At 49.1% G+C, this 20573-nt stretch overlaps 1 protein-coding gene and 1 long non-coding RNA gene across 3 annotated transcripts in view; one reads left to right on the top strand and one right to left on the bottom strand.

Moving 5' to 3' along the window:
- The window catches only part of LOC310842216, a 554664-nt gene that overhangs the window by 305804 nt on the left and 228287 nt on the right, over positions 1-20573 (top strand). The gene's annotated exons all lie outside the window — the stretch shown is intronic.
- Positions 2974-20573, bottom strand: part of KIF13B (kinesin family member 13B) — a 175057-nt gene continuing 157457 nt past the window's right edge. For both annotated transcript variants that reach the window (XM_083732987.1, XM_083732988.1), the window contains 3 exons: positions 14145-14207; positions 10010-11024; positions 2974-8090 (listed from right to left, as the gene is read on the bottom strand). In XM_083732987.1, coding sequence (XP_083589113.1) covers positions 7822-8090; positions 10010-11024; positions 14145-14207 — 1347 coding nt within the window. In that variant the 3' untranslated portion in view covers positions 2974-7821. The remainder of the gene's footprint in view (positions 8091-10009; positions 11025-14144; positions 14208-20573) is intronic.

Here is a 20573-nt window from a genome sequence, read left to right as displayed (position 1 = left end):
GAGCCAGTTTGACCGATCAAAGTGGTGGAGAGGGTATTTCTAGGTAAACTGGTCCCAAGTTTCTAAGGGGGTCATACTAACAGCAACACCTTGAACTACAACAACATCATTGTAAAAAGTTACACAAGTGTTTGGGGGGTCGGTAATATGACCAATTTGTTGCACTGGCTCCCGGTGGAGTAGTGGATCAGGTTTAAGGTGCTGGTCTTGCCCTATAAAGCCCTATACGGCCTAGAACCCTCGTACCTACAGGACCGCCTCTCCTGGTATGTCCCACGGAGGACCTTACGGTCTTCAAACAAAAACATCTTGGAGGCCCCGGGCCACAGAGAGGTTAGGCTGGCCTTAACCAGAGCCAGGGCTTTTTCGGCTGTGGCCCCGATCTGGTGGAACGCCCTGTCCCAAGAGACTAGGGCCCTGCGGGACTTGACATCTTTCCGCAGGGCCTGCAAGACGGAGCTGTTCCACCTGGCCTTTGGCCAAGGCACAGCCTGACCTTCTCCATTAATCTGATTTGAACTGATTTTATAATGAAATGATTTTAGAATGTTGTATCATTTTACTGTTGTTAGCGGCTCTGAGCCCGGCTTCGGCTGGGGAGGGCGGGATATAAATATATTATTATTATTATTTTATTATTAATTATTTATTATTATTATTATTATTTTAAAAAGGTCTTGTGGCAGCTTTAGGGCACTAAAATATATATTACAGCATAAGATTTTATAGACTTGGGCCTGCCTTGTAAGTTGCACGAGTGACGACTCTGTTGGCGAGTGGATTAAAGGAGAAAATTTCCAGGTGGGAGTTGCATGGCAGCTTGATGCAAAAAGATTGCAGCTGGTGCGAACGAGAGCATAAACTCACGTTAAATAGGCACACAATTTTTACAGCGGCAGATTAGCGATAATTGCAGTGGTGATTGCATTAACACAGATAGTGAGCTGGGGAAGCATTTGCAAGAAGCAGGAAGGGAACAGAGAGCAAACTTTAACAGAAGCCTGCCTCTGGATGACGCACCAAGTCCAAGCTTGGCTTAGCTCGGTGCAACAACGCAACAGTAAAGTGGCTGTGAGCTGCTCTCCCGAAGGCTGGGCGCATTCCTGCTCCCAGCAAGTCTGCCTTTGGGTTTACTGTCATGTGTGAATGAGGCTATGGGTGGGTCCAACTTGGGGCTTTAACACCTATAATGGATGGCCACTGTCAAGTCTCATGCTGGCTTCACGATTTCTCCAAAGTCCTGGCATTTCTTCAGACGTCCTGGACTTCTTGCCCTGCACTCGATTAAAATATTGATCTATTTAAAATAATGTAGGTAGCCATATTGGTCTGATGCAGTCAAAATAAATAAATAAATTGTCCAGTAGCACCTTAAAGTTAAAGGGACCCCTGTCCATTAGGTCCAGTCGTGGCCGGCTCTGGGGTTACGGCGCTCATCTCGCTTTATTGGCCGAGGGAGCCGGTGTACAGCTTCCGGGTCCTGTGGCCAGCATGACTAAGCCGCTTCTGGCGAACCAGAGCAGCGCACGGAAACACCATTTACCTTCCCGCCGGAGCGGTGCCTATTTATCTACTTGCACTCTGACGTGCTTTCGAACTGCTAGATTGGCAGGAGCAGGGACCGAGCAACAGGAGCTCACCTCGACACGGGGATTCGAACCGCCGACCTTCTGATCGGCAAGTCCTAGGCTCTGTGGTTTAACCCACAGTGCACCTTAGAGACCAACTAAATTTGTTCTGAGTATAAGCTTTTGTGTGCATGCACACTTCTTCAGATACACTTATACCCAGAACAAACTTAGTTGGTCTCTGAGGTGCTATTGGACAATTTTTTAATTTTCCCCAGCCACTCTGGGTGCCTTCCAACAAAGATTAAAAATACATCAAAATGTCACACATTAAAAACTTCCCTAAAACAGAAGCAAATAAAGGAGAACTCTCTGTACTGAACAACTCTTAAAAGGAATCACTCTGTATATCTGAAGAAGTGTACATCTGTATATCTGAAGAAGCTTATCCCCAGAACAAACTTAGTTGGTCTCTAAGGTGCTACTGGACAATTTTTTAATTTGTTTAAAGTAAAATAGCGCCGCACTGCACGTGTCTGTATACTGCAATTTCACAGGTACGTGGAAGTTTAATGACCCACAGTCGTCTTGAGAACCGCCTTACATGTTTCTATCCCCTATGAATAAAAGGCGCAGTGTTAGGAAAGCTTGCTGAAGTTGTAAAATCAAAAAAATCAAATACAGCCCCCTGCAACGCAGGAATCTTTCACCCACGACCCTGAGAGTCACAGACTCATTCTCTACTGACTGAGCTCTCACTGAAAGCAAAAAGTTTTTAGTGAATGGGGAGGAGGGTTAGAGCAGGGGTAGGCAAACTAAGGCCCGGGGCCAGATCCGGCCCAATCACCTTCTCAATCCGGCCCACGGATGGTCTGGGAATCAGTGTGTTTTTACATGAGTAGAATGTTTTATTTAAAATGCATCTCTGGGTTATTTGTGGGGCATAGGAATTCGTTCATATATTTCCCCCCAAAATATAGTCTGGCCCCCCACAAGGTCTGAGGGACAGTGGACCGGCCCCCTGCTGAAAAGGTTTGCTGACCCCTGGGTTAGAGAAACACTTCAGTTCCCTGCACAGCCGCTGCTATATTTTTCGCACAACTAGCAAATCTTCGGAGTGAATTGGGCAAGGGAAAGCATAAAAACATGCTCACTTCATGGAACACATCCAGGACAATAAATAAATCTGGATTTCCTTTTTGAGCACAGAGCTCTGGCCAGGTGGTTTGACTCCTCCACTGATGCCTAGTTGCTTGAGTTTCCTTATCCCAGCAGATCTGCAGTGCTTTGGCCAGGCAAGCAGGCCTCTATTTTTATTTATTTATTGAATTTATATAGCGCCCTAATAACCAGAGGTCTCAAGTCTGGGAGGGAGGGAGAAACAGAGCGAGCGAGGATTCGAGGCTTAACGTAAAGGAGGTGTTTTTATTTCAGGTAAGGTACATCATGTCACAGGTATGGTACAATATTACAAGTTTAGTATGATACAAGAGAGCATTAAAAACTTTACACTTCATTACAATTTATCTTTGGATTTTTAGCGCATTTTAAAAAGGTACAACCAACAGACAATTCCGAAACCAGCTAAACATCCGTCCTTTATATACAGTCTCCCTACATTTACAAAGAAGTAAAGATCACAACACAAATCAACGGAAAGAAGTTAACTCTGAAAGCCCGCTCCCCTCCCTAAGACGGGCGAGAGAGAGTTAGTGACCCTGGAATCATGAGCACATGGGGACGCATTCTGCACAGAGCCAAGGTTGTCGCCTTGGCAAACGCCTCTTGTGCTCATGTGTAGTGTTTAAGTGTGTCTGCGGTGGGGGAGCAAGGATCAGGCCGCTTTCCCACTCAAGCAGATTTGGGATGAATTTGTGTGTTAAATCAGATCACCCAAAATGTCTGCCCGTGACTCTTGCCAGGTAAAATTCCCACTGGGTGTTGCCTCCTTGGCAGCTACCATTCTATACCTGGCACGCACACAAAATGGCGGCAGGTTGCTGGCGCCGCCATCTTGGGTGTGGCCTTTGGCCCCAGCCCTGGGGAAACTGGGGAGCTCTTTCAGAGATGTTGGAACGAGACACAGCCGTGGCAGAGCTGGCTGAAGAAAGGCAGGGCTGCACCGCAACGGGTTGGGCTAGATGACCCGTGGGGTCCCTCTTCCGACTCGACAATTCTGCGATTCTACTGGGACGCAGCCTGCTAATGGAGCTGGTGTTGATGAAGTGCCCCAGCTGGAAAGTGGTGCTAAAGAAAACCTTCCACATTTCAAGATGACGATGACAGGGAGGTCGTTCCTCTAAAACCATCTCTCCAGCCAACTTGTTGGCCCTACAGACCTGGGAGCGCCTGCTATTGTCTTAAAAGCAGGACTGGGGAACCCAGGGGCCAGGCCTGGCTGAGACTGGTGGGTGCTGGGAGTCCCATTTGGAGGGTCAGAGGTTCCCAGGCCCTGGTTTAGTGGGCAAGCCAGCTGTCAAACCGATAAGGCACAGTAGAAGGAATTGTGGCTTGGTTAAAAGGAAGCCGAAAATACGAGCCACTGGGGCAGTGTCCCATGTGTTCAGCACCCCCAATTCAACTATATAAACGCTTTCGATGCAAGCAAAGTGTACACAGCTGCAAACTCAAGAAACTGCACTTTTTTATAAAAAAAAAGTATTTGAACTTTAAAGTCTTAGCGGTGGATAATTCTACGGTGGACCCATTGAACGTACTGTAGAAACCCTTTGCTCCATGATTTAAAAAAGAAAAAAGGTTATTTTTGGAGGTGGAGGTCCTAGGAGACGCCTATCTTTCAAAGCCCAGTTCCACGTGCAAATTACATGGGGAGTTGCAACGGCTGGAGCACGCTTGCGTTTCCTTGTTAACGTGGAAAAACAACTTGTCAGCGGCGCTCTGGCTTAAGAGCTGCCACAATTTGTTGGAAAAAGTAGACCTGTTTTTTTAAAGAGCAGTTAACGCAAGACGAAAGGAAAGGACGTTACGTCTTGTTGAAAAGACCCGGGGGCATGATCCAGAAAACCACACGAATACCCACAGTAGGGCTTCTAATTGCAACAAGCCGTTTTATTTCACTGTCTCGAGTCCTGTTCCCAGCTATTCTTTATGCAAAGGGCTCTTGAGCTTGGACAATGAATTAAATATAAAAGGAAGGGCGAAAGTGTCAAAGGGTTAGAAGGAGGCTGCCCCCGAGTCAGAGAACCGCAAAGGCTTCAAGAGCCCTTTGCCAACTTGGTGCCCTCTGAACTGGCTGGGGCTGATGGAGGCTGTAGCCCTAAAGAACTGGAGGGCATCAGGTTGGCGAAGTCTGGTCTCAAAGGCGTCCTCCGGCTTACGGGTTGCCAACACAACTTGCCCAGCCAGCACCCTTGCCCCTTTGTAAAGTGCATGAAAAATTCTGGCAAAACCCGGGGGCCCCAACGGCAGAAATAAGTAGGAAGGTAATGATAAGTTCGTTAAGGATGCCTGTTCATTTAGGATGTTGCCACTTGTGTTGTTCAGCACAGCAGCCCCGAGGGAGGACTGCAGAGTGTAGGAACCTAACGTGGAATCCTAGAAACCTCCACTTAACAGGCAAACTACTGGCCCTCATTGAGTCACAAAACCCAGCATAACCAATTTCCACGGGACTCAGGTGGGCTTAATTCTGTAAGGATCACGACTGATAGCTTTGAAAGATTCCCCCGCAGAACTTTATATAATTTTTTTTTCTTTTCCAGTAAAACCCTGCCTGGATATTAAAACACCTAGATTTTGGCACTCATTTCATTTCTTTGAAGCTGTGCTGGGGGGCAATTGTACCCCGTGTGGAGCATTTCTCCTCCAGTTAGAAAGCCGCGAGGAGGCGCTTTAAGACGCAACGGTGAAATATTTTCCTAACCCCCCCCAAGTGTGCTTTATTAAAATTCCTAGAGGGGTGGGGGGCATAGGGAACCAGCTGCTTTTATACTCTTGTCCCCTCAGTCCTGGAGCTCGGCTTGTTCCAAAGACACCCCCTTTCTGCTCTGCCACCGTCTCTTATGCATCTAAAGCCTCTGGGTTTTCTTGATCTACAGAATGTCCAGAGAGGCCTTTAAGGCTCCTTTCTCTGTAGTATTCATTTATCTCCAGTCCCCTTCGCCCTTTGTAGTGGTGCATGCATCACTGAAAAGACTATGCGCCTTAGTCTTCCTTTTCTGTCTGTCTGGAGAAGAGCGCCCCCCGTTAGCTGTGGTGAAAGGGGGTCAGTCTAGAGGACCCCTTAGGGTCCCGGCCAACTCTACTGTTCTACGATGCCAAGTCAAGTCTGCTAGTTCTCCGCTTGGCGCCTGCCTGCCCCTCTCCCCCCCGTCTTCCACAGCCGACCATTTCCTGACCCACACGGCTTCTTATCTGAACATCACATTTGCGCTCCTTCCAGGGCCAAATGAGAGTCCAGGCGGCAGGAGCATCTCCTGCAAAGGAGATACAGGAACCCGCTTTCTGCCAAGTCAGGCTGTTGGTCCATCGGATTCAGTATTGTCTACACTGACTGGCAGCATCTCTCCGGGGTGTCAGGAAGGGCGTCTGTCGCAGGGGATAATGCTGCCGACTGAACCTGCATGCAGAGCGCTCTGCCCTTCCTTCCTAATCGTCCGCACATCCTTTCACATGGGCTTTTCCGTCCGGCTGGATGATTAAGGCACAACTTGGCTGCATAACCGCACAGGAAGGGGAGAGGAAGAACGGGGAGGCTGTGCGAGAAAACAGCTACAAGCCGAAAAACAGCGAGAGAGACAGAGTGCAACGGTGTTTACCCATGGGAAATCCCAGAAATTTTGGAAGGGGTTCAAGGCAGAAATGAAGGATCGACGAGGAGCAAGGTCCACTCGCAAGATTACCGCCGCGCATGCTTGCGGGAGATGCCCTTGCAGAATGGGGGGGGGTGAGGGGGACCCCCTGCGAATGCACCAGGCAACCGGAAATCAGCTCCGAGTTTTAGCAGGCCATTGCTCGTGTCCTGCTCCTTTCAGTGGGGAAGCATAAAACAGGCAAGGGTAACTCACGGTGGCCGACTAAGGCAGCTCAACAGTTACAGGACCCTTGCAGAAACTCTACAACCTCCTCTGTGCCTTCAGCTACCAAGAGGTTTTTTTTTTGGGGGGGGTGTTTCTAGGCCAATGGGAATCTGTGAAAATTTCCCAGCTTCCACCTGTGGCTCAGGGGGTTGCATTGAGCTGAGTGAGCCACAAAGCGGTTCTGTTCTGGGCTCAACGCAGCTGCAGAAACTACACACCTCAGTCCGATTGCCAGCTTAAAATCTGGAGAGACGTTTTAATTTTTCGATGGGAAGGAGAGCAGTTGAGGCAAACCTGCAGTGCAAAGAGGCTGGCGCAAACTGGCAGGCGGCGTGCTGATTGCAAATCGCAAGGGCTGTGCTGCTATCATTCTTTTAGCAATAAATAAGAAATAAATACCATAGAAATTTTTTTGGAGGGGGGTGGGGGAGAGATGGGGGTGGGAATCTGCTTTACACACTGATTAAACGTCAACGCCGCAAAGGAGGAAGCCCCCCAGAGACCAAACTTTCAACCAACCGTACTGGAAACTAGTTTCATAAATACAGTAGCACCAGAAGGCATGCCGAAATAATAAATTCTAAAAAACCCAAGCAGGGTCTCGGAGAAAAGTCTCTTTTTCTCCTTTAAATAGAAAAAGCACTAGAGCAGTGTCGTCAGATGCAAGGTGTCTTTGCTTTTAAAGATTCAGGCTTTTTTTGGGGGGGGGGACAACCCACCACCCAACTGGCTAGCCCCCCAAAAGCCTCGTCCCAGATACCTTCCCAGCGACGCCGGCAAGAGGGACGAAAAGACCAGAGAGCAATACTCAAGCCAGGCACTGTTTCTCTGAAGCCGCCATCCGCCAGGACACACAAGTCTCTTCTTCTCTCTCCCGTGGTTTAAGGGTGAGGCCCTGAACAACAGCACATTTCCTTAGAAAAAAGGCTCCGTGAACATTGCCTCTTGCAGAAGGGGTGGAAATCTGTGCAGTCACGATAGCAGATGGCTTTTTTTTTTATCCTCACCTGGCAGGGGGTGAAGAGAGGGATGGAAAAGGGACGCAGTTTGCATCAGGAGCGGCATGCCGATACCCCTTCATGGCAAGAATTCAATCGACGACCCAAGAAAAGAACAAGCGCAGCCACCCCTGGGCCCTGCAACTGCCCCCGCCGGCTTTGTTTAGTTGTGCAAAGTAAGGCCGCTCTCAAGGAAGTGTCCGGCCGCTGTCCAGCTCAGTTGGCCCACGACTTCCGGTTCTCTGCGTTCCTGGGGGTCTTTTCCGCTTTGGCCAAGGCGGTCAGGGAAGCGAGGTTGGAGGCCGAGCCCGAGAAGGTGCCGCTCTTCCGCTGCTCGGGGGTCCCCCCGCCCTGCAATCTCGTCCCGGCACTCCGGCGCCTGGCCGGCCCCGTGGCTTTCTTGACCCGGCTGGGCTTCACGAGGAGCCCGTAGCCAGGATTGCACTTGAAGTATTGCCGCCCTCCAATTGAACCGTCGTTCTTGCCTGCGGGGGGGGGGGGGGGGAGAGAAGAAGAGGTTTTACAAAGAGAAACTTTCGTCCAAAATGTATAATTTATGATCCCCTCTATATTGGACAACCAGGCCAAACCCTACTCCTGTGATAAGAATTTTAAGGTCTTAAGATATATATTAAATGTTCATAAATGTACCAACCAAGCACGAACAGAGATCAGCACAGGAAGACCGACCTGAAACCATTTTTGATTCCCAAACTGAGCAAATGTTTTCCATGCAAGTCAAAGGAAAATGGAAAAGCCTCCCCATTGTCTTTTCCTTCACAAATCCTGTCTTGAGGGTATGTCTGTCTGTATTTGAAAAGGATGAGCCTGTGACCTGGCTCAGGAACTAAGTGTTTATCATTACAAAAGACTGGCCAGACTCCCCAGGGTATCCAATCAAGTGATTACTATATCCAATCAACTGAGCATTAACAGGTAACCTGTCAGACAAGATAAACAATGAACTCAGATTTCTGCTGTAGACCGCCTTTTCTGTGATGTAGGTATGATGTATCTGAGGGGTGGTCTTGGGTTACACCCCTTCTGTGATGTATGTATAATGTATGGAGGGGAGGTCTTGAGCTCCAGGGCAGGGAATTTAAAATGTCTATATAAGGGCGGGCACACTTTGGTTCTGGGTCCTCCTCCTTTCCTGCGTGTGAGGGGAGCACCCTGTTGCAACAGATCAATAAAGATCAGGCTTACTAGCTGTTTTGCTTCTCAATATTCTCTGGTTAGCCTCTGTTATCTTCTCCTCCCAATAGGGAACCTATGTAAGGACTCTATATGGGCTCTTGGAAACCCCATAAGGGGAAAAGGGTAGATTTTGTTTACAACACGCTAAAGGATAAATGGACATAAATCTGATATCAGGAATCACAAGACAGAGAAACCAGTAGGAGAACACTTCAGTCTCCCAGGACATTCTATGCAAGATCTCAAAGTAGCTGTCATATTACAAAAGAAATAGACTGGAAAGAGAAGTTGCTGAGCTGCAACTTATTATTAAACTCAAAACCATGGAGAGACCTGGTCTGAATTGGATTCTTATCTCATTACACATGATAAAGCTATTTTTGGCCGTCTCACCCCTTGCTTTTTCCTGTAAGACCAATTGCAGTCGTTAACAGTCGTCAACAGGTTTACCACACCTATCAGCCAATCCCGCATCTCCCACCACCCTTCTGAGTAATACCCCTCCCCACCCTCTCACTATATATAAGGGTCTGGTGACTTCTGTTTCAGTGTATCTGAAGAAGTGTGCATGCACACGAAAGCTCATCCCAAGAACAAACTTAGTTGGTCTCTAAGGTGCTACTGGAAGGAAGATTCCAAATGGGTCTGAACCTCAATGTTTAAAATCCCTGATAGAGGATAAGGATTCAGAGATCACGCTAAGGGTGGCCAAGTTTTGCAGCACGCAAATTTAATACAGCGGAACCTCGGTTTTTTGAGCACCTTGGAAGCTGAACCATTCAGAACCCAAATGCCGAAAACGGAAGTCATTGCTTCCATTTTCGAATGCACCTTGGAAGTCGAACAAGGCGCATTTCTCCAAATTTCCAATAGATTTTGCCGACCATCCATTGATCCTTGGTTTTTGAACGCTTCGGAAGTCAAACGGTCTTCCAGAACGGATAACGTTCAAAAGCCGAGGTTCCACTGCGTAAATAAATCAATTACCGAACAAAGTCTGACCAATTCGAATCTGATTTGATTCTGCCAATTGGGAACTTGGTGTGAGCCTCCGTGCTTGAACCCGTGCAATTTCTCCCACAGATACCTCTCTCGCTTCCCGCAGCAAATCTGCGCCAAGGCTTCCTCCGTTCTGAGGAAGCGGCTCCTGCCCCAAGATCGGCCACCACCCCGCAAAACACCCCATCACCTCCCCAGCCACACTTACCTGACGGCATGTCCAACTCAACTCCCACCCAGGTGCCCTCCTGGAAGTCGGTCGGCCCGACGTATCTCACGGTCCCGGTCTTATTCGTACCAACGGTCACGTATTCTCCCTCCTTCAGCCAGTCCGGGACCTCGTTGGTTTCTTCCGAGTCAGACGCGGCGTCCGGCTTCTCCTCGGAGGCGCCGGCCGCTGTGCCGTTGTTCTGGGCGGGGCTTTGCGGGCTTCGCCCCTCTCTCTCCTCTCCCGCCTCCTCGGAACTCGAGGACCCTGCTGGCTCTCCTCCCAGCATGCTGGAGAAGGACCTCAGTTCCGACGTCCGGACTCTCTGGATTTTGAACGGGGAGCTCGCGACGCCGGGCTGAGGCGATGGCTCGGCCAGAACCGGAGATCTGGAAAGTCCTGCTTCGGGGAGAGATTTGGTCACCAAAGGGGGGCTCCGAGCTGTCGAAGCGCCAGGCCGCTGTGTCGCCTGCGAGTCATTCTTTGACGGAGAGGAAGGAGTGCTGTCCTCGCTCGGAGCGGCGGAAGAGGCCACAGGCTTTGGCTTCGAGGTGCCGTCGCTGTGCCCTCGGTCTCCGCCGCCCTTAGTTCTTGCCTGGTCCGTTTTGTTAAGGCCGGGGGTGACCGGGTCATCTCTCGCTGTAGGAGGGACGCAAGGCTCAGGAGAAGAAGCGAGACACGGTTTCACCAGCACGTCCACGGCGGCCCCTGTCTGGGCAGCCGGAGCAGACTGCGTTGCGTCATTTGTGGCGGGCATCTGCCCGCCGGCTGGGAGCTGGGTGTCGTTCCCCGGCGCAAGCGCCTCGGAAAGGGTGGCCGTGGAAACGCTGTGGGAGAAATAGCCGCTGGAGGCCTCGCTCAGGGGGCTCGGCGGGCCGTCCTGGGAGTCCTGCGCCTGAATATCGGCTGCGGGCGGCTGCGGAAGCACTTTGGGGGTCCTTTCGGGGGTCTGGTCCGGCTCCATCAACTGCGTGGCCACCTCAAAGGGCTCCTTGGCGCCTTCCCCTTGGGAGACCTGGAGCACAAACAGAGAGGCCAAAATTACAACACGTTTAGGAAAGAGCAAAGCACTGAGAAGGTAATAAAAAGTGATATATTAGGCATGTGTCGGGATTCACGGAATGCTGTGTACAATCTAAGCCTGGTCTCCTCTTTCCCATGCCTCCTTCTGGGAATCTCCTAAGCAGGGTGTGTCAGCTCAAAAGCAGGTCTGGGCGATATCTGGGGTTGGGGGATTGAATGTGGCAATAGGGTTTGGGCACAGAGAGACACTCCTACCACCTGAAAGAAAACCTCTGGTCCTTTTGAAGAGAAAAAAGGTCATCTAAGGCTTTCGGGGGTTCTTTGATAAGTAATTGTTGCTGTTTCGAATTGTATTGTGTTATCATTTCCCTTAGTGGGTCTTGCAAAAGGCTATTCTGAGCAATGCTTTTTATAGGGTTAGGCGGCACCAGGGATGCGTTCATGGAGCCAAAAAGATGTGTGAGATGCCCGTCTTGGCCAAACATTTCTCAATCCCTGGCCTCGAGGGAGCAAGGGCTTATCTGCATTTTCCACAGCATCTGAAGCTGACTTCTCCAGGGTAGCAACTTCAGACATCTCTCCTGGTGGTCCATCAAAATCCCCCTGCCAATGTTTTAATTTTAAAAACTGAGAGCTGGGAGTGGGTGGGCTTTCTTTCTTTTGGCTGCTTTTATTATCTTACAGTGTTTTTTTTTAATTTCTTTTTGAGGAGGGCGGAGGTTTTCTGCGTGCTTTTATTCGAGGGTGGTGGTTCTGAGTATTGCCAGGTTCTGTGAAATGGGTATTTTTGCGGTGTGCACAACCGTTTCTTAAAGCTCCAGATGCGCTCCAAAGAGTTGGGGACTGTCAGCAGGAGGCCCAAAACATTTTTCAAAAAACTTGAGACCTGTTCTTAACACACACACACACACACAATTTACACATTCAGAACAGGCCACAAATCTGCGCAGCATCCTCTTACATTTCATAATTCAAAATTCTCAGGCATGCTCCCATTACAGAAGCCAGAGCCTGAATGATTCACAGAGAGTTAGCAACAGACGCCGATGAGATTGTGGATTATCTGAACTCCCGGTGCATTAGCAGCCAGTTTTGCAAATAGCCAATTTCTTCCAGAAAGGCCTGGTAGGATTAATATACAAATGTATGGAGCACAATAAATATGCCCCCTATTATTTACCGAAATATCATTTATATTACGGGAACGGGCACCTGCTGTTTGAAAAGGGCGATTTATGTGAACGGGGGAAAACAAGCCAGATCTATAAGTCTCTGCCAGTTATTTGGCTTAATTTGCTGGAGGGATAAATCACTCGGGCGCAAGCCAGGCTCCAGGATGTGCAGAGTCCAAACCCAGAGCCCTTCGCAAACGCGTTAACTGCGGCAGGACAAACTTGCAAGGTACAGAGTTAACAGCACCTGCTAAGATTAACAGCCCATCCTGGTGATATATGTAGTTTGGCAACAGCATTGACAAACTCCGAAGAATCAATCGCTCCTGCCAAGCTGTTCCCTGTTAAGATGACTTTACACTCCACAAGCCCCTCTTTTGCAGGGAACGGGGAGGTAAGTATCGGGAGGGCTCAAGCGAGGGACTCGGCAAGATAGCCCAGTCCGTAGAGCGTGAGACTCTCTATCTCATGGTTGCGGGTTCGATTCCTGCATTGCAATGGGTTGGACTGGATGACCATGATTCTATGTTGTCCCCATGTCATTTGGAGGAGGGGGGGGCATTGCAGCATTCTAAGATCCCCATCACAGGAGGCGAGCAGGGCCAGATTTGGGTTTGATGAAGCCCTAAGCTACTGAAGGCAATGGGGCCCTATATATGTCCAGCTGTCAACAACAAATTGTCGCTGTTTCTTGTGTTGAATATATGCTATATGGTAATTTATGGACCTGATGCGTATCTAGAAGGGACGCGGGCAGCGCTGTGGGTTAAACCACAGAGCCTACGGCTTGCCGATCAGAAGGTCGGCGGTTCGAATCCCCACGACGGGGTGAGCTACCGTTCCTCAGTCCCTGCTCCTGCCAACCTAGCAGTTCGAAAGCACGTCAAAGTGCAAGTAGATAAATAGGTACCGCTCCGGTGGGAAGGTAAACGGCATTTCCGTGCGCTGCTCTGGTTCGCCAGAAGCGGCTTAGTCATGCTGGCCACATGACCCGGAAGCTGTACGCCGGCTCCTTCGGCCAGTAAAGCGAGATGAGCGCTGCAACCCCAGAGTTGGTCATGATTGGACCAAATGATCAGGGGTCCCTTTACCTTTAATGCGTATCTAAAGCCATTTGCACATTACAAAATATGTATTTTATCCAAGTGATTGTTGAACTGAAATGCAATTAAGAAGAAGTATATTAATAGTGAAATACCATTAAGAAGAAGTATATTAATAGTGAAATAATTATTAAGCTCTAACTTAAAATGATTTTTCAAACTTAATAATGCAAACACCTTGGCATTTGGCAATAACGGAAGTTCCTTTAGAAACAAAGACTCATAATCTAGTCTCTAGAAACTTGCTAGAACATGAAATAATAATAGGTGTAAATATATGGTGCAAACTACTAATAATCGTAAACAGCAGAATGTAAGCACCCTATATATAGAAATGAGCAAACCAGGGATATTTTAGGGAGCAGGCTAGCAGGCGGGGCCCATGACTTACATCGCCGGAGCCTACACAAAGCAAAACACCATTGCTGTATGTAGGCTTTATTTTATCTTATATTTTGGAAATGTACATCCAGGTTTTTTTCCCTTTAAATTTTTTGGGGGCCCCCAAGAGAGCGGGGCCCTAAGCTATAGCCTGTTTAGCTTATACGTATATCTGGCACTGGAGGAGAGCAGTCCTTCCAAGAGGACCAGGAAGATGCTTCTGCTAACCTAGAGGAATATGAAGACAAGCGCGGAGGTTCCCTCCAGCAAACACAGGGCTGGGTCAGCCTTGTCACCCACAGAATATGCGTGGAAGGGGGACTTTCCGGGGCGAGAGGTCAGCAGCTTTTGAGGACCACTGAGTGAGCCTGCGGCAAAGGTGAGATCTCCGCAAAGGTGCTACCCAGGTCACAGATGCAAGAGCAGGATGCAAAAAGAACCTCGCCAAGGGCTTACCTGCTTCTCTTTTGCTGCGGTGGCATCAACACTGGCAGACTGGACCATAATTCTCGGGACAGGCTGCAAGGAGGGAAAGAAAGAAAGACAACCCTAAACACACAGGCAGCCAAACACGGCATTATTTTGGACTGTCTCGCCAGAGTGGTGCATGCTCTGGTTATCTCCCGCCTGGACTACTGCAATGTTCTCTACGTGGGGCTCTCTTTGAAGGTGACTCGGAAACTGCAATTACAGTGGTACCTCGGGTTAAGAACTTAATTCGTTCTGGAGGTCTGTTCTTAACCTGAAACTGTTCTTAACCTGAAGCACCACTTTAGCTAATGGGGCCTCCTGCTGCTGCCGCGCCACCGGAGCCCGATTTCTGTTCTCTTCCTGAAGCAAAGTTCTTAACCCGAGGTACTATTTCTGGGTTAGCGGAGTCTGTAACCTGAAGCGTATGTAGCCTGAAGCATCTGTAACCCGAGGTACCACCTTAATGCAGAATGCGGCAGCTAGACTGGTGACTGGGAGCGGCCGCCGAGAGCACATAACACAGTCTTGAAATACCTACATTGGCTCCCAGTACATTTCCGAGCACAATGCAAAGTGTTGGTGCTGACCTTGAAAGTCCTAAACGGCCCAGTATTCCTGAAGGAGCGTCTCCACCCCCATCGCTCAGCCAGGACACTGAGGTCCAGCTCCGAGGGCCTTCTGGCGGTTCCCTCACTGCGAGAGGCCAAGTTACAGGGAACCAGGCAGAGGGCCTTCTCGGTGATGGTGCCCGCCCTGTGGAACGCCCTCCCACCAGATGTCAAAGAGACTGTCTGACTTTTAGAAGACATCTGAAGGCAGCCCTGTTTGGGGAAGTTTTTAATATTTGATGAATTATTGTATTTAAATTTTTTGATGGAAGCCACCCAGGGTGGCTGGGGATAATAATAATAATAATAATAATAATAATAATAATAATAATAATAATAATTATTTTTGTTGTTTAGTCGTTTAGTCGTGTCTGACTCTTCGTGACCCCCTGGACCAGAGCACGCCATGCACTCCTGTCTTCCATTGCCTCCCGCAGTTTGGCCAAACTCATGCTGGTAGCTTCGAGACCACTGTCCCACCATCTCGTCCTCCGTCGTCCCCTTCTCCTTGTGCCCTCCATCTTTCCCAACATCAGGGTCTTTTCCAGGGAGTCTTCTCTTCTCATGAGGTGGCCAAAGTCTTGGAGCCTCAGCTTCAGGATCTGTCCTTCCAGTGAGCACTTAGGGCTGATTTCCTTCAGAATGGGGAGGTTTTATCTTCTTGCAGTCCATGGGACTCTCAAGAGTCTCCTCCAGCACCAGAATTCACTGCCTTGCCGTGGCAAATGGATCCCTTCATGGATCACTGCCTTGCCATGGCGAAGGGGCTTGAATAACTCAGAGAAGCTATGAACTATTCTGTGCAGGGCAGGGCACCCAAGATGGTCAGGTCATAGTGGAGAGTTTTGACCAAACGTGATCCACCTGGAGGAGGAACTGGCTTGGCAGGGGGTTGGACTCGATGGCCCTTGTGGTCTCTTCCAACTCTATGATTCTATGATTCTAAGCCACTCCAGTATCCCTGCTAAGAAAACTCCATGGACAAAGATTATAATAATAATAGGAGATTCTAATTCTAGGAAGGAAGTTCGCAGAGAGACAACGCCCTTCCATCTTCCGCAGCGTGACGTACCTGCCAGGTGAAATTGACTATAAACACACTGTTATGAGTTTGGAGCTGGGGTGCGCTGTAGCCCCAAACTTCCCCGGCCAGATTCCCCACAGATTCAAAACAAAGAGGAGTAGTAGCTGGGAGTCGAGACCAAAGGGGTTAAAAGAGAAGGGGCCTTTCTGTTCACACGCCCCCCCCCAAAAAAACTCGGAGATGCTAAGAGGTGCCATCAGTCCAACAGATTTCCCCTCATCCTAAATCTTAAGCAGCGCACAAACAGCTTAATCAGAAAGGCCCCCTTCCATCGGAAGCCAACCCGCGAGTTACGCAAAGAATCCTATTATGCCAAATTAATTCAATCTGACTAATTAGAGAGCAGGAAGTTCTTTCAATTATTTGATGTACCTTCTGAGAAGCGCACTTGAATACGAGAGCAGGTTGCCTTAATTGCGGCGTCCTTATTTCTACAGATTCGCTCCTGAACTCGCAATGGGGGGGGGGGTCAGAAGCAGCTGCTCTGCTCGCTGCCGCCTCCAGAAACTCCAGAAATTGGTAGAAATTGGTGGTAGGCCAAACAGAAAGTTGGTGGGTAGGGAAGGGACACATTGCAAGAGGACGGGGAACCCTGTTTGGTCTAGACCAGTCGTTCTCAACCTGCGGGTCCCCAGATGTTGTTGAACTACAACTCCCATCAGTCCTAGCTAGCAAGGCCAGAGCTCAGGGGTGATGGGAGTTGTAGTCACACAACATCTGGGGACCCACAGGTTGAGAACCACTGGTCTAGACCATGGGTAGGCAAACTAGGGCCCGGGGGCCGGATGTGGCCCAATCGCCTTCTAAATCCGGCCCGCAGACAGTCCGGGAATCAGTGTGTTTTTACATGAGTAGAATGTGTCCTTTTATTTAAAATGCATCTCTGGGTTATTTGTGGGGCCTGCCTGGTGTTTTTACATGAGTAGAATTTGTGCTTTTGTTTAAAATGCATCTCTGGGTTATTTGTGGGGCATAGGAATTCGTTCATTTCCCCCCAAAAATATAGTCCGGCCCACCACATGATCTGAGGGATGGTGGACCGGCCCACAGCTGAAAAAGGTTGCTGACTCCTGGTCTAAACGACCACAGACGTCCCTTCCAAACCTAGGTCTATGCATAAAAATAATTTAAAAGATAGAATGCGTGATTTTCGAAATCTGCACGCCCAGGTTCTCTGGACCTAGACACCAACTCCCCCTCCACCTGCTCAACTTTTGGAATCCCACTGAAATTAAACAGGAGTCTGGAGTCTGAAGAAACTCACCAAACTATGGGGCGAGGAGGGAGCGCCTAATACCTAGAGGCTCTGGGGTGGCACAGATATGATTCTTAAGGAATAAAAAGCCCACTTTCCCACCTTGCAATCTTCCCGATCGATCAAGTTCCAATCAATGAACTGGTCGTAATTATCAATTAATGCTATCAACCCTGCTGAGTTTTTTACTGCCTCAGCAAGATGTCAGTAAGACAGAGTGCGCTCCCTGGGCTATGGGTCACCTTGCTGAGCCCCTCTCGGTGCACCGATAATTTAGAGTATTCCAATATTTTTTTCACTGTAATCAGCAGCTGTCCAGCTTTCCGAATTCAGGGAGCCATGCACTCAGCCTGGGGGTCTCGCAAGGGCCTGCCATGGGAAGCTTCACGTTTGAGGGTGAGCACCCAGTTGGGACGCAGGTGGCGCTGTGGGTTAAAGCCTCAGCGCCTAGGACTTGCCGATCGAAAGGTCGGCGGTTCGAATCCCTGTGGCGGGGTGCGCTCCCGCTGCTCGGTCCCAGCGCCTGCCAACCTAGCAGTTTGAAAGCACCTCCGGGTGCAAGTAGATAAATAGGGACCGCTTACCAGCGGGAAGGTAAACGGCGTTTCCGAGTGCGGCTCTGGCTCGCCAGAGCAGCGATGTCACGCTGGCCACGTGACCCGGAAGTGTCTCCGGACAGCGCTGGCCCCTGGCCTCTTAAGTGAGATGGGCGCACAACCCCAGAGTCTGTCAAGACTGGCCCGTACGGGCAGGGGTACCTTTACCTTTACCTTTACCCAGTTCATGCCAGGCCTCACCACCACCCTCCTTCTGAAAACACCTCCCCAAGCATCCCAAAAACAACCCTCCTGGATCAGGTGAATGGTCCAGCTAGTCTCCTGTTCTCGCAGGGAACAACCAAATACCGTATTTTTCGCTCTATAAGATGCACCAGACCATAAGACGCACCTAGTTTTTGGAGGAGGGAAATAAGAAGAAAAATATTCTGAATCCCAGAAACCAGAACAGCAAGAGGGATCACTGCGCAGCGAAAGCATCAATCCCTCTTGCTGTTCTGGCTTCTGGGATAGCTGCGCAGCCTGCATTCGCTCCATAAGACGCACATACATTTCCCCTTACAGGACCTCCCTTACAGGGAGACTTCTCTTCTCATGAGGTGGCCAAAGGATTGGAGCCTCAGCTTCAGGATCTGTCCTTCCAGTGAGCACTGAGGGCTGATTTCCTTCAGAATGGACAGGTTTGATCTTCTTGCAGTCCATGGGACTCTCAAGAGTCTCCTTCAGCACCAGAATTCAAAAGCATCCATTCTTCCGCGATCAGCCTTCTTTATGGTCCAGCTCTCACTTCCATACATCACTACTGGGAAAACCATAGCTTTAACTATACAGACCTTTGTCGGCAAGGTGATGTCTCTGCTTTTTAAGATGCTGTCTAGGTTTGTCTTTGCTTTTCTCCCAAGTCCACTTTATTATTTTTGATATTTATATCCTGCCCTTCACCAGTGGAACTGTGGTTTTCAAACTTACTCCGTTCCGGAAGACCATGGGTAGGCAAACTAAGGCCCAGCCGGGGGCCAGATCTGGCCCAATCGCCTTCTCAATCCGGCCCGCGGACGGTCCGGGAATCAGCGTGTTTTTACATGAGTAGAATGTGTCCTTTTATTTAAAATGCATCTCTGGGTTATTTGTGGGGCATATGAATTTTGTTCGATTGCCGAAGAATTGATGCTTTTGAATTCTGGTGCTGGAGGAGACTCTTGAGAGTCCCATGGACTGCAAGAACATCAAACCGATCCATTCTGAAGGAAATCAGCCCTGAGTGCTCACTGGAAGGACAGATCCTGAAGCTGAGACTCCAGTACTTTGGCCACCTCATGAAAAGAGAAGACTCCCTGGAGAAGACCCTGATGTTGGGAAAGATGGAGGGCACAAGGAGAAGGGGGCGACAGAGGACGAGATGGTTGGATAGTGTTTTCGAGGTTACCAGCATGAGTTTGACCAAACTGCGGGAGGCAGTGGAGGACAGAGGTGCCTGGCGTTCTCTGGTCCATGGGGTTACGAAGAGTTGGACACGACTAAACAACAACAACATGAATTTTGTTCACCCCCCCCCCAAAAAAAAAAATAGTCCGGCCCCATACAAGGTCTGAGGGACAGTGGACCGGCCCCCTGCTGAAAAAGTTTGCTGACCCCTGTGGAAGACCATTTGGTTTCCGGAAAGTTCAAAAACCGAGGATCAATGGGCTGGCTGCAACGTCAACGTCAGCAATCAGCCTTCTTTATGGTCCAGCTCTCATTTCCATACATCACTACTGGGAAAACCATAGCTTTAACTATATGGACCTTTGTCGGCAAGGTGATGTCAAGCTATTTTGATACTCTTGTTATGTCTACCTGTTTTTTAAGGTCTGTGGATTTCACTGGTATTTTCTAATGGGTTTTTAAAAATACTATTCTGGGTGAAATGTGGGCAGGGTTTGCGGAATGAGTCTTGCCAGCGGAAGCCTTGTGCAATGGGACTTCCCTCCTTCTCTTCCCACTGCATACCCCCCCCCCAGAATTGCCTCAAGGGGGTCAGGAGAACCCCCCCCCCCAGAACAGTGGGGAGGGGGCAGAAAAGGGGCTCATTCCGCCTGGCAAATTGAAATGCCTGGCTTGACAGAACAATCACTTTAGTGGGAATTTTAATGCCTCCATATGTGTGTGATTAAATCATCCACACATCTTGTTAAACCAATATACAAAATGAACGATATGTTTTGAGCTTCCTGGCATGGAGTGGGGGAAGACTTTATTATTGTTATTATTATTGCTGTTGTATACTCAAAGAAATTGACATGTGAAGGAGTGCCACTCGGAAAGGAGGCATATAAATGTTTTAAAAGAATTAATAAATAAATACTCCATCATCTCCATCAACCACCATGGCTACCTCTCTCACAGGAATCAGGAAAGGGGACAGAACACACTCCATTCAAACAGAAAACCGGCTGTGCTGATTAAACTTATTGGCTGCCGCATCTGCCCGAATCCCATTTCGCACGAGGCGTTTTCAACTAATGTGATTTACAGTAACATCAGTTCCAGCAACAATGGTAAAATTTATGATGTGCACTTAGTGTTGTTTGCGACTTGCCAAATGGAAAATGTGGCTTCTATTTTTAATCCGTAAATTTCATTCCCCCAGTCTCTCCTTCTGGTAAACCCCGTGGATCCAAAAGACCAGGCAGAGCCACAGCCTTGAAGGGTGTCCACGGGTACATGGAGATGGATGAGTCTCCAGCTGTTAGGCGTGAGAGGCAGACACACCTGCCCAGATGTGGACATGGACACACAAACTTACTTATCACCCATAGACTGAAAAAACCGTGGCAGTTCAGGTCTAGAGAACATAAAGGAAAAGGGCACCCAGCCAGTTCAGAGCAAAGATCTTTCCAAGTCTAACACAGACTTACAGAGGTGTGCAGA

Source organism: Podarcis gaigeae (genome assembly GCF_964106915.1).
Source record: "Podarcis gaigeae genome assembly, chromosome: 3".
Taxonomy (NCBI): Eukaryota; Metazoa; Chordata; class Lepidosauria; order Squamata; family Lacertidae; genus Podarcis; species Podarcis gaigeae.
The sequence above is the reverse complement of the archived record's forward strand: the minus strand, read 5'-3'. Positions and strand labels throughout refer to the sequence as shown.